Raw genomic sequence first — 14,747 nt, 5'->3', positions numbered from 1 at the left:
AGTTCTATTTTATTCATTACAAATGAAAAGTGCAGTGTAGATACTGTGAGACTGATAGAATTTTATATTAAAGGACCGTATTAAAAGGAATATTTTAGATTCTAGATGCTCTGAATTTTCTGTGTATTTATAAAAATAAAATGATCCTTAAATACTTCATCAAAGCAGTTATTTGTGGGGGGTTTCGTTTTAAATAACCCAAACTGAAGAGTTTTCTTTGTGATGTTTCACAAATACATATCACTCATAAATATTAAATTAAAAAGGATTTTTCTAGCTAGGAACAATTTTCAGATCTACAGGCATATATCCTCAATAAGATATGATTATAACTCTGCAGAATGGCTATAAATTTGTTAATGTGAGTCCTAAAGGATGGCTTGGTCATTAGGTTGCTATGTTTAGATACATTTGACTTCTCTTCCAGGCTGGGGCTCTTCCTGCACCACCTTGGTTAAATCATTAAATTCACCCTTTGTTTCACACCACCATCTATAAAATGAACCATCTTTTTCCTACCAAGCAAGTTGTTATGAAGGCAAATCCATTAATGATTACAAGGTGCTTGGACGCTAGAGAGGCGAGGACCTAGATAGATACTCTGTTTTTATCTCTTGGTACCCTTTGCACCTTTGTCAGCCCTCTTTCTGTTCCCCTTGATCATGAAGTGATCACAAAGCTGAATATATGATGTAGGAGTCATGCTGAGCAGTTGTAAATGTGGGTTTATTAGCGCTGTTACCATTTCTCCTTAAGGAGATGATGATGATCTGTGTGGGAATAAGCATTTATCCCAACAGAAAGAAACGGAGTACTAAGGGGAATACAGAAATGACCTGTCAAGCGCCTTTCTTTTTGCAGCAGTAAGTATTCAGTTACATTCTAGTCAGATATTACCTGCTTAATGCATCTTTTTATATTTATTATATTGTATAGATTTTGAATTAGGCCTTGAAGGGCAAAGGGACTTGTTAGGTCAGATTAAAAACTGGCTTGTTAAAATCTCGAAGGCAGAGTCTATAATACAGCTCTTTCCACTGCTGTTGCTAGAAGCTGAAAAAGGGCCAATTAATATTTGCAAGATGCTGCTGATCGGCAGCCTGTTAGCCTCAGAGTCATACACGCAGGCAGCCGGGAGTGCCATGAAAGAATCACTTGTAATATTACACAACAGCAAAAATACACGTGAGAAGGAAAATAAGGGTGAAAATACAGTATTCAGCAAGGACAATCAGCTGTCTCATCACAGTGTGTCTGTGCTTAGGAAGAATACAAGTGATTTTCATGTTTGGGTGATGACTGCATGACTCACACCTAAAAGTGATGCTTCATGGTCAAAGCAAAGTCGGGCACAGCAGCTTTATGCTGCCTTTCTTCCCTCCCTGTGTAAGGACTCTTTGACAAATAGGCTTTCTTGGGTTTAGTATGGCATTTTCTGTCCCTTTTCTGCAGTCAGATCTGCTTTAGCAAAAGGTAAACAGTGAACAGTAACGATCCAAGGACAGAAACCTCCCAGAGAAGGACAGCTAGTAAACACATCCAGGTCTGCCAGGAGCCTAACATGCAAAAAAAGGTCCATCTATGCTTCTAGCTGGGATAATGTATAGAAGCAGAAGTGTGCTCTCTAGGGAGCTAGGAGGGTAAATCAGCACTCGTGGACTATTACACTGTCATAGCTATGCTGCTTCCAATGCCCAAAACAGTTGGACATAGCACAGATATGCTATAGATTTGCAACGCTCCCAAAGTCCTAGATGCCTCCAGCTTCCCACTGACAGCTTCCAAAGGACAGCTCGTGGAGCTGCTCCGGCAAATGTTTGCCCCATTGAGTACTTAACGTTGCAGCGAAACATTTAATCACACCATATGAGGGGCAAACTCAATCTGATTAAAGAAGAAAGGGTCATAACTGGGGGGAGTGTAACACCACTTCTTCACTGACCATTAGGTTTAATGGCATACCAGTAATATTTACTAACTAGCTTAGTCTCAAAGGCCCAGCCTCATCTCATCTACTCCAGCCATCCTTGAAGTTCGAATCGGAGTTAGTCATCTCCTCTCCCAACAGCTAAGAGAGACAGGGGAAGCTCTGATAGGCAATTCATTTGCCTGAGAATTATCCTCCAGAGGTACCTATCGTTCTCCATTGATGACCGAGGAGACCTAGACAACTAGGTTAGGCAAGATGTTTAATCCTAGGTGCTTTATATGGCTAAAGTTAGCTGGATTGAAAAGATTTGAGTTTATGGACTGCAGTTTCAGGCTCCAGAATGCTAGAATCTGCCACATCTAAGGGCATTGGAGATCTCTGTTTTGTGTCTGTTGTGTTCTTTCATCCCCCAGTTTGGCAATCTTTATGGAAATGGCAAAAGAAAAAGCAACATGGAGCCAAAATGAAAGGATAAACTGGTTGCAATATAATGTAGGGAAGGTGATGGAAGTGAAAAATGCTTTGTAAGGACTTCTGGTTCTATACTGCTCTGCTGCAAAGAAAAAAGAGTATTTTCTTGCTTCAACATGCATTGTCTGAGTGCCCATTAAATAAAAAACACTTGTAAATATTAGAGTCAAAAAAGGGAGCTGAAAAACAGCTAGAAACTACAAAAATAAAAGCAATTTTCATTTGTACTTATCCAGATGTCTGCTGCTGTGGCTGCTGGAGTTCTGCTATTGGCCAGGAGGATCATTTGATGCTTTTCATGGAAAGAGAAAAGCATCAGCAAAAACCTAGTGAGGGACACCCTTTTAAAGATAACAAAAAAATATAAATGTATTCAGGCTGGCATTTTCATTAAAAGCTTATTCTTTCTCTGAGATGAACAATACCTGTGCACATGCACGTATGTACTTAGGGATGGACCCAACATATATTTGGGACTGTGAATTGCCTGTAATTTCAGGCAAAATACAGAAATGCTTCTATACGCCTAACAAGGATCCAAATTAAAATTTCACTACCTTTATTAAAAAATCCCCTAAACAACCACAACAAAAAGTCCCAATGGGCAAAGCAAGCATATAAATGGAGAAGAGAGGACTTAAAGTAATAAAAGCGAAGTAATGAAAATTATTGTGACAGTCATACACACACACAGAGCCTATGCACTAAAGAATGTGTTATTGTTTACACATTTAATGTTAATACTTGAAAACTGCATGTTATAAATGTAAGCAATACGGCTTTGTCAGTAAACAATCCAAAGGAGGGTGATACTGAAGATGGAACACCTACAACAGCCTTATATTTTCTAAACTGCTGCAGGAAAATAATGCTTCCAAGCTTACAGTGATTTCAACAGTGTCGCAGAGATAGAAATTCACTCCTGACATGGCAGTTTTGAAGCTAACATCCTTTGTCGATGCAGAAGAACCATGCAGAAACCACTCACTGTAACTGAACGCAAATGTATGCTAATTTCAGGCCCAATCCTTCCTCACTTCTGCTGTGCATGAGAACAGCTCATATCACGTTCTTAAATCTAGATTTCCCTCAACCTCCTCAGAAGTTAAAAGGAGTATGTCTGAATGACTACATGCAAGAACTAGAATTTAATGAGTTGTATTCCATATGGGGTAAGATATCCCATAATCACCTATGGACACTCTAGAAAATATCAGTCCGTGCATCCAAATGTAACTTACACATGTAATGCACATGTTTACACATGCACATGCAAAGAGTAATGACAGCAAGAATTGTGGATGTGCTGCTACTGCCTGTTTATAGGTGTTCCCCAGAATCTGCTCCCATGGAGCTCTACAAAATTGGCTTCTTTTATTACCTCTTCCAAAAACTGCTGGCGAATTACCTGAAAGGCAGTTCAACTCCGGGCACTGAATCAAACACGAACAAAGGTAAGCTTGCAAAAATGGCACTTCTGAAAACACATCTCAGTTTATCCTAAAAAATCTCGGGGTCTCCTTTGGAAAACACAAATTTTCTTTAGGGGGACACACAAGTAGCTCACCCACATAAATCTATTAAATGGTAAGAACTACTTTTTACATTGCTTCAATTTTACGGTGCACGTAGGTGGCAATGCTTTCACAAGACAGTACATGGAGTGACCTGAATAAAAGATGCAACAATTACGGATTCATTCTTTAATGGAGTTTATCCTTAAAAGTGACTAAACTGTTCCAGCTATAGAAGTTGTGGAATAATTACATTTTAGTTAGGTAATATACATTGTACCCTTTACAGCCAGAAGACTACCATCTGGTCAGTTAAACACTTCACTTCAAATCCTTCTATGGACTGCTGCATGAGATTAGCTACCAAAAAAAAAAAAAAAAGTAGTTCCTTACTCTGTATATAAACCTCCTTTTCCAAACATTTGCCCAGCTGCTTCTTGAACCGACAGCACGGTACTTCTACGACCAGCTTTTCCACTTTCCATATTCTAACCTACCCATTGTGTGAAAAAATGCCGCCCAAATTCCTTATCTGCTTGTCTTCTCCTTAGTTTCAGTCAATGACCTCTTGTTTTCAAATTAGTCACTATCTCAAGCTGCTTACTGACATCAATACATTCCTTTCAGGGTCTTCTAACGCTCTATGGGGACCCCCCTTCGTGCTCCCTTTCCCAAGGAATAGCCCATGTCTGATCAGTCTTTCTTCACAATTCATTTGCCCCAAACCCTGAATAATTAGGATTGCTTTCTACCACACTTTCCTGGTTCCAATTCTTTTCCAACAAAATCCCCAGAACTGCAAAGAACTCAAGAAATATGGCTCTTTTAGTGTAATCCCTGACCACTAAACTATATAAAAAAGAGAAAAAAAAAAAGCCAAGGAAATTGCATCAATAACTCATTTGCTTTTTGCTTGAAATCTCCATGCCGTAAAGGAAGCCATCTAAAAGTGCAGTCCATACAACATACATCAGGAAACATCAAGCAACATCACATTCCTTGTGGTCCCTAATTCATTTCAGAACAGGAGGCTGAAGAACATGACACATTTTTAATCTTCATTTTATGAACTAATAATCGATGACTCCATAATGTCTGTCAATAGTGTGTCAAAATCCTTAAAGCAAAGATTTAAAGGAAAGATTTGTGTTTTGCAAAGGAAATAAAACATCGGTTTACATAGTTTGTTCTAAACAATGAGAGTTCTCTGAGCATCACAGGCTGGACCATAAAAAAAAACATCCTATACATTCCCCATACACTTTTGCATGTAGCTGGGGGCCCAGCTCTCATTGTGATTAATTATCTTCTGGGAAAGGCTGCAAGAAAGAGCGCTATTTGCCTAATTGTGTTTCCAGGGTAACTCATTACATAAAAGTTACAATACATAAATGCAGCTCATTTGAAAAACCGGCCTTATAACATATGTATGTTTACATGGACAATAAGAACTTCCTTCAGAAATTGAAACAGCAACATTTCAGATATACATGGTCAGCATTATTGCTGCTGAGAACGAAGGCAGTCTTATGGGCGACACAAGCGTGTTACAAAGCAAAACCTAATTTTTTGGCTTTACCAGCCTGCATTTTTTCCCTTTCCCTAGAGATAATAATCTATCTCACCCAAACCTCAAAGACCAGCAGTGTGATTGATTCAAACTTAGAACATGAAAACAATTGAATTTTTAAGCCCTGAATTTTTCTGTCATAAATTTCCTCCAGAATACTACCTATTTCTAATCCCACTTCTTGCCCTCTTACCATTACATGCCATTAAAAAAAAAAAGTAATTTCTCTTTTACACTGTGTATTCTCTCAACCACTGCATGACATGTTCAATTTTATTTTCACGGGAGAGCCTGTGCTGAAGAAATACTCCCTCATTCACCAAGAGCATGTCAGAAATAGTCTGCTCTACACTTGTATCAGCGCGACGGAACAATAGAATTTTCTCAGACTTTGCATAGGGACTCAAAAATAAGCAGATTGAATCCATTGTAACAGGAATATGGGCGAGCATTTTCTTTCATAAAATCCTTTCAGAGAGGAGCTAACCCCACAACTTCATTATGATTGTTAAATCCACACAGCAGATAAGCAAAACCTCAGCAAGGGTTCAGATTAGCCAAAATCATTTGATCACGATGAGTCAGAAGGCGAATTAAGGAATCTTTTGTTTTGCCTTAAAATGTCACGGTATAAACTGCATCTGCTCAGGAGCTGACTCACAAGACCCTCAGACAATAGGGTAGCGGGGGCAAGGAAAGGACTTGGGGAGATAACCTCCGCAGCCAGTCCAGGCCAGAGCGTGTGTGCTCATCAATTATAATCCAAGCTTTTGAATGTGAGAGAATAAACCGTTGGTTCGGCTTTGCTAAATCGAATCTTTTTGCGGGGTTTTAGAATTTGGAAATCAATACTTTAAAAGGATTTTAAAATTCATATTCGCCTTCCCTTTGACTCATCTCGTTCCAGCTAGTTCAAACACAAGAAAATGGACGGTCAGCAAACCCCAAGCAGCTGCTGCTTGGATTAATATCTAAAAATCAAACTATTATCTACACTATCCAAGCCTCTCAGTTCAGAAAAATGAAAGTGGGAAGACTCATAATCTCATTTTTTTTCTTTCTTGTGCCAGAAACACTCAATAAAAATGTCTTGAAATATATCAAACTTTTAGTCACTACAATAAGCCTGCAGGAAAAGACAAGAAATGAGAAAATTCTCAACTTTTCTCTAGATCACACAAAAAGGAAAAAAAAAACCTGATCAGCTCAGAGTTACTGTGAGTTTGGGGTGAGGAAGGAATATCAAGTAGTCTAAATCGAAGTCATTTTATCTTCCTTAGTAACAAAGGATAAAACTTGTAAATACATCAAGAAGGCTGACATTCTCAGCAGAAATCAGCCTCAGAAAAACTCTCTGTCAAAAATCCAGCAAGCATTGTTATCTACAAAAACAACCCATTATAATTTTCTGTATTTACTTAAATCATGGAAGCATACATGGAGATGAAATAAATCACTTCTCAACTTCTCACTCCTAAGCTTTGTCCTTAGCTTAGGACTTGTCCTAAGCTTTCTGCTGGGAAAATAAGAGGTGACTTGCTAACTATCTTAAAATTGTAAAAGCCATGTAGAAAGAATATTCTAGTTAATGAATCATCACAGTTAAGACATGTAAGACTATTTAAGCGTGTTACTGTAAGGCCAGATTCAATGCCATTTCATTTTTGTTATTACTTTGATGGGTTTAGCATCAGGGTCTTGTAACTACTCTGCATATGAATCTATCAAGAAAAATAATTATAGTAATAAACTACATGATAAATAGCAGCACTAAATTACTGGAACAACTGAAAAAAAGGAGACACTTGCATTTAAAACTTTCTGCTGACATGACACAGGAACGATAGCACTGAATAGACACCGTTGTTCTCTGACTGTTCCAGTATCTAATAAGATTATTTAATGTGGCATTTGGAGTGAACGCACAGATGCAGTCATTACATTTACAGCGCAGAGGATAGTGAAATTCATTAAAAACCCGACCCAACAGGAAATCCTTCCTGCTGCCATGCAAAGCCAGAGGGAGTCCTGCAGGCTGTGGCTTTTGGGCAGCTGGGGGCCAGGATGCTGTTTGCTGAGTGAGGGGTCCAGGAGAGCTCTCCTATGTGCTCCTGCCAGCACAGACCCCCCAGGTAAACTGAGGGACACTTCTGCCCTTGGTACTAATGATTACTATCCTGCAAATGCACTCAAATAGAGCATTTCGCCTTTAAAAAAAAAAAAAAAAAGGAAAAAAAAATCATTCCTGCTTTCTTGAAGGGCTTGGGGCAGGCCAGGCTGATGTGACGAGTGTCAAGCACAAAACCCTCCCCAGTTTGGTTTCTCTTCCCCTGCTTTTGGGTTTAGGAAGAGGTCCTTTGCTGGTGGTGTTCAGCATCTAAAGTGAGGGATGGCAACAGGCAAGATAGTAGAAGATATGAATTTATAATGTGTTTAATAGACTAAGTATTAGCAGTAATTCAATGAGCAGTAGGAGAAGAAATTGCAAATGACAAAGGCATTTACAGTTAACTGTCTAAGAGAATGCAGGGAAGTAAATCATTAAATGAAAAAGGAGCTCCTTTTCTCAACCTACCCTATTAAAAACCCTACTAAAGAGCTACGGCAGTTATTGATTGCTTTCTACTTTCCCACTGCCGAAACTAAGTACTCCTCTATTTACTTTGATTTAAAAATGCATTATTGTCTACTTTCTAATAAACCAGACAGTGGAACAAGAAACTCAAATTATTCTAAGTTTATTCTTAAAAGTCCTGGTTTTGGGGTGGGTTTTTTTTTTTTTTTTTTGAAAGACTGAAGGCCTTAATCCTTAAAAGCCTTTCTGAAAGAAATGTTACTAGATGCTGGCCTTGCAGCTGGGCCCAGATTGAAAGTGCACTTACATTTTTATGTTTAGCGCTGAAGGACTCTGAAGTTAGCCCTTGCACTCCACATAAAAGCTTTGGAAAGGGCATTCTTTGCCACTCGTGCAATTCATTCTCTAAGAAAAGGAAATGGAAAGAAAGATTTCATGTCCAGGGCTTCAGGCCTTTGATCATTTGATGAACATTGGATCCTCAACCTGGGCCTCCAGCTTCTCAGGCCAGACAAAGAGGGCCCCGGCCGCACAGGCTGGGCCTTGGTTCCCGCCCGAACAAAACCTTTGGCGGCCGCACAGTGTGACAGCCTGGGAAAGGCCCACCTCAGCAGGGCTGAGATGCCCGCTCTGCCCTTTGATCTTTCATTTAAACCCCAGCCAAAGCACCAGGTCAGGGGATTTCGCGTCGCACACCCCCATGGGCAGAGGGGAGCAGGTCAAGAACAAAATGGGGGTGACCGATCTCCAAAAAGCCCTGTGACGCCTTTCTCTGGCCAGTTTCACATGACTTGTCTGGTATTGTGCAGTGCTAAGCCCACACTTAAAATGGAATTTGACATTACATGGTACAATGGAGTCAATAAATGGCATTCTTCAGTGCTTTTACAACAAAGTCAACCCTCCCTTAAGTGGCTGAAAGCCCCAAGCTAGAAAATACTTCTCATTTACTTCTTTATGCGACTAAATTGCATATACTTAAAATCTAGTTTTCATTACAGCTTCTTATTGCTGATGACTGAAATGAGCCGAACAAATACCTAACAAAGGTCTACATTAATTTTATGATGTACCATTGCTTCTATATTTAAAGACAATGTTTTCACGTGGCATGAAACAAGCATTGGAAATATCTCCATATTCCTTCTTGGAGTGAAAACCTATTTTCCAATGAGCATAAAAAACTAATCTCATCCCACTGAAAAAATTATTTTCAGTATAGTGCTAAGGAGAAGGCAAACATGCAACTTCTTTTAACATCAGCGGCAAATTCCACAGGATGCTTGTGGGTAGAAGATTAAGTCCATGTTTGACAAAACATTTTAACAGAATATAGGGAGGAAAAAAAATGCTAACTCCTCTTTCTTCAGGGACAGGATGCTATAGTGTCCCACAGGACTGGGATGTTCAGGATGCAATAGATGACAGCAAAACATGGAGTATATTTTTAAACTACATACAAAAATATGTCTATGTTAGAGGATTTAAAAAAACTGTAAAGTGATTAGAACTCAAAGAACTAAACATAGTTTCTCTATATAAAATAATGTATGCTCTTACCATGAATCATTTTTGTTTAAATATATATATGTGCATAAGGCCAGATCAAGATAGTTTAAGTACTCACCTTCAGAAAGGGAAATAGCTAATATTTATTTTTACCCTCACAAGATTTATCTTCCTCTGAAAATACAGTTCTATGAACTTGTGATACAAACATGGTCAAAGGCATGGGCTAGGGGTACAATATATGCATAATAGGCTATTATGCCTTTTTAAATATATGATCAGGTTTAGAAGTAGGCAGTACATTCCTAATTTTACCCACTTCCTTTGGATGACAGTATCAGTACTAAAAATCTGGTTTAGCTCTAACATGTAAAGATTATCTCAAGTCCTTCCCACCATGAACCATTTACTTTTTAACAAAAAGTAAAGGAATAGTCCCAGTCTATAGAGAATCTATAGATTTAATTTTAAACAAGCTACTGTATATATTTATGTTGACAGATGATTTCCAATGTCATGAAACTGCATCTCACAGATAAGGAAACTAAGAAACAGATAAGTTAAATAAATTTTTCAATATCAGACAGAGAGTGGCAGATTATCTGATTTATTTTCAGTCCTCTATCCTGTTCCTTACAGACTATTTCCTCCTAGGAGGAAAATTGGCGCAACATATGGGCCCCTATTTGGGGCCAGCTCTTCTAGGCCCTTTGGTGGCAATGGGCAACCACAAAAAGAAAAGTGTGTTTGACCATTGTTTCTGGATAAGTGACAGGGGCAACAGTCATGAAGCAGGCAAGGACCTAACTCATGTAACCACTAAATAAGGATTGTACAGCCTCTTGGTATCTTGTTCTGGAAACTGTAATGTTACAGTTAAAAAAAATCAAATACTTCTCAACAGCAGAAAAGACACCTGCTCATTCACAAAGCATTTGTGTTCGGGTTTGTTGTTTGAAATCACTGTGAAAATAAAACTTAAGAGCGTTCAGGAAAGAGTACAATTTGCCTCTAATTTATTCTCAGATTTTCTGTGAATATTGCTCCCCATGTTGTCATGGCAACACAAGCACATCTTTCAGTACTGAGGAAGTAACAAGCCTTTCGATTCTCACCTTTGGCCATTTTATTGAGAACCATGTCAATTAGAATGTAGGTTCCACTTCTTCCCGCACCATCACTGCCAACAGAAGGGGAAAAAGAAAAAGATAAAGCCTATCAATGCGCATCGGGACTCAACATGAAGGTACCTGCCCTTAATGTTATGCTGCTACACATGTGGAGACAGGACAGAATGGGGGGCTAAAATAGGGTACTCAGAGAGAAAGCCTGCACTGAGTTAACACAAGCTGTTTGTGGAAAATGCACTGTAAGTCTGCACGGGTAACAGATTTTTATTTTTAAGCCAAGTGATATTTATGCAATAAAAGCATTATAAATGACAGTGGAAAAATCCGTAACCCTAAAAAGAGGACACCATTTCTGTCCAAAAATGTCACAACATAAGCTTATAGTAACTTGCATATAAGACCAGAATAAGCTACACCAGAACATTATCCAGAGTGATCCCCAAATGTTGCAGATTGCATTCAAATGCAGCGGTCAGAGGGAATGTATACCAAGACCTGTCCAAGAACCAATATATTTGATTACTGAGGGACTGTGATCTTTCTTCAATAGACATCACAAGTGATTTCTTTTTACTTTTCCCTTTAATTCTTCCTTAGTTGCAACAGACGGAAAAAGTACTACCATGCAGTTCTTGAGAAACAGCTTTAACTTTAACATCAGGCTTAGAGATGTGAGACCAAGCCTCGGGAGGGGGGGAGCTCCCTAATCTGAATGCAGCTTGTGTCCCTTTCAGAGAGCAACGTGTAATTGCCAGCGTGATGCTCTTTTAGAGCTGCTGTTAGCAAACATAATTAAGACTTTAAGTAAAAGCTTTTTTTCTTCCCCCCCCCAAATTTTTACAAAGGTGCATGTGTGACCAATTAGACTGGTATGTAGTTTTATTAATTAAGCCATTATTTTTATTGATAGCTCAATTTGTGTACAAGAATTAATGAAAGGAAAAATAATAGAACAGCGTGAAGCGCGTTATTACATTCTGTTTATAGGCAGGCTATGAAACTTAATTTTTGTTAAGTCTCTGTAGACAGAGGGTTTTTTTTTTCTTTTAGTGACTAGAACATGGCTTAAAGAAAGGGAGCTGATGGTAATAATTTTTTTTCTATGTCTATGAAGGGAACAAAGACACAATCTTATTAGTTAGCTGAATAGAGACAAGGCAGCGATCAGGCCCAATAAAACCAAAAACTACTGTCTATCCCTCACAGTAAGGAAAGAGCAAAAAACTTGGAGGCTCTTTATTCTGTATCAAATGTTTCTTTCTCAGGCTTCTTGAAGGCAATGTAAACCAGCCTGCTACAGAGCATTCACATCTCTGCAGAGAGCCTCTTTGTGTCCCATGGAAGGTGACTCTACTGAGTCACAGGTGAGAAACATGTCCCTTCCTTCCTCATTCCCATCCTATGTAGAGTACCACATATCAAACAACCTGCCTCTTAGCTGATATGGTTTATATCTTTATCTACAAGAATATAGTTGATACATATGTGCAACATTCTCCTTATAACACACACCTACCAACAGTAAAACCCAAATGTTAATGTTTGTTAATGTTAATGGTAAAGTTTTCCATTGACCTGCCCAATAACTTTCATGTGCATCTATCAGACTGTTGGGCCTAAAGATAATCTGTGTTTAAAGGATTACTTAATCTCTGGGTAGGTTTCCACTCCCTGGCATTGCCCTCTTCTTACCATGATAGCTAAAAGCAAGGAAAAAAGAAATTAAACATAACTGAGTGTTAATAAAATAGACTAACTTGGGAGGCAACACAAGGAACCACTATCATTTTAAAGGATATTTACAAAATTGAAGTGCCACTTATATTGGAAAGGGTGGCCATACATTGTTAAAACATGACACAACATCTATGTAGTCACAGAAAAGGATAATTTTCTTATGAAAACAGAGCCTAAGCACTAATTAGAATAAAACCCAGTTGAACTATATTTAATACCCTCAGCCTACCTCGCTGTTTAGTGATTCATCTAAAGCTTTCATTTGCCCATTTTTTAAATATCTATATTAAATTCTTACACATACAAATCTCTCTAAAGCTATTTCAGAAATTGTACTTGCCTGCAATGAACAACTACTGGACAAGAGCGACCCCTGTAGCACTTGTTTACTTTTCTGAAATAAAACAGACACAAAGAATTAATTAAGCATATTACATACTGTTTCTTTAGCCACCTGTCAAAAATAAGCAATAAGAAAAAGCAAATATTGCAGTCTTTAAGAAATGGTCAGGTTGACAATTTCCTAATACAAACAGCACTTATTACATACATAGTCTTGTTTAAAGTCTGCTTCTGCTTTGCTGATGTAGAAATCCCAGAAAACATCCCATTACTGCTGTTGGCTAGGCAAAAGAAATGATCTCTTTTCTCAAATGGTTCATGTCTCAGCTCCAAAATAAAGATTATCATGAGATGCTTTAACTTTAAAACCAACTTTGAGTTCATGAGTTTGCTCAAAGAGATATCGAGGGGCATCAAACCGACTCCAAAGATAAAAATGGCTATTCTGATATACTTCGTTCAGTGGGTGCTGATTTGTAAAACCAGTTCTTCTTCCCAGAAAGGGAAATATCAAATTGCCTGAAAAGCCTCTTGCAAAATTATAAAATGTAATCTATTATGGCAAAAATACCTGAACCCATCAGTAAGCTTTGCTGCTTTTGTTCTAGCACAGAAGTCTCATGTATTTAATATTTACACATTACTGTCTTCTCCAGCTTTCTGGTTAAACATTCTCAGTGGCAAAAGAATATATGAGTCAATCAACAAAGTACAGCTATAGAACAGGTCTGCTGATATGTAAACTCAATGAAGGAATTAACTAGTGCTGAAGCAAAGATACTCAGTCTAAGAATAGACTCCACAAAATTGGTTTAAATCTACTTAAATTGCCTTATACAAACCAAAATCCCAAAACCTCTCTTCTGCTCTAGGATATATTTTGCATGTCAAGTATGTCACAGGCCCAAAAAACCATAAAATATGCACCCATATGTTAACAAGGCAAGATGAATAAAGGCTAAAATGGGAAAGCATTGCTTCAAGAAATCAAAACCTTTCATATGTTTTCCTTGATGAGATGCTTTAGTTTACTAGAGTTAGGAGGTCTCCTATATAACCTCTTTGTGGAGCAGGTTCCAAGGGTGCCCAGACCCTCTAATAGTCCCCAGCTCAGCGCAAATGTTACGCAGGATCCTGACTGCTAAACCAAGTGAGCTGCTGGAATTTGGCAACTGTGGTACGATGTTATTATGAATTTTAAAGCGTAACTAACCTACTGAATCATTTAGTTCTTGGCTGTTCATCTATTCACTAACATCTGTGCTGTGAAAACATGCATATATCTTTAAACATTGCTTACAGTATAGCTTGAAGATGCCTAAACCTCTAAATCTGACAGGGAGCTGGGATACCTGGAACTTGATACAGTGATGTCCCATGAAACAGCGTTTCCACATTCTGCTTTTTATTATTTCAGGTTCTAACCACACTTGATGATACCATTAAGTTCTCATAATGATTCCCTTCAAACATTAGAATTCAGGATTTTTTCACAGTTCCTACTCTTTTGCTTACTAATGTAAATCATATTTGCGGAGACATTCTGTGTCTGTTTATGTTCCTTTAATGTAAGTAATTAATGCAGTGGAACATTGTTCTATGCAATAAGTGGTAAGTCACTGAGAAGCACCTGAATTTAGGAGTTAAATGTAGTATTTTTATGTCCATAAAGGCATATATATATGCAGGTACTAACACGCAGAACTTCAATGACTTAAACTGCAGTAGAATTTTCACATGAGTGAGTCAGGTAATTTTTGATGGCCATATTTGAGGATCGACTCCTTCTACACAATATAAAGCTCTTTTTTTTTCTTTCTTTTGTTTTGGGGTGTTTTCTATTGTACAGTAAATGATATTTGAAATGTCTGTAACAACATCTGATACAGTCAGCCTGCATTCCCCTGTGCGCAGCTGGTCATCCTCCCCCCAACCCTCCACCATGTGCCTCGGTAGAGTCAGTTCTGCA

General features: G+C 38.3%; 1 protein-coding gene across 1 annotated transcript in view; it reads right to left on the bottom strand.

The window, feature by feature from the left end:
• Window positions 1-14,747, bottom strand: part of PTPRN2 (protein tyrosine phosphatase receptor type N2) — a gene marked incomplete at both ends in the record, with an annotated part of 656,586 nt that overhangs the window by 10,996 nt on the left and 630,843 nt on the right. Inside the window, 2 exons of the mRNA XM_084279942.1 lie at window positions 10,685-10,749; window positions 12,777-12,830. Of these exons, the coding sequence (XP_084136068.1) occupies window positions 10,685-10,749; window positions 12,777-12,830 (119 nt within the window). The remainder of the gene's footprint in view (window positions 1-10,684; window positions 10,750-12,776; window positions 12,831-14,747) is intronic.

Source organism: Gallinula chloropus (genome assembly GCF_964237585.1).
Source record: "Gallinula chloropus genome assembly, chromosome: 2".
Lineage (NCBI taxonomy): Eukaryota > Metazoa > Chordata > Aves > Gruiformes > Rallidae > Gallinula > Gallinula chloropus.
Note: the sequence above shows the minus strand (reverse complement) of the source record. Positions and strands in the feature narration are given on the sequence as shown.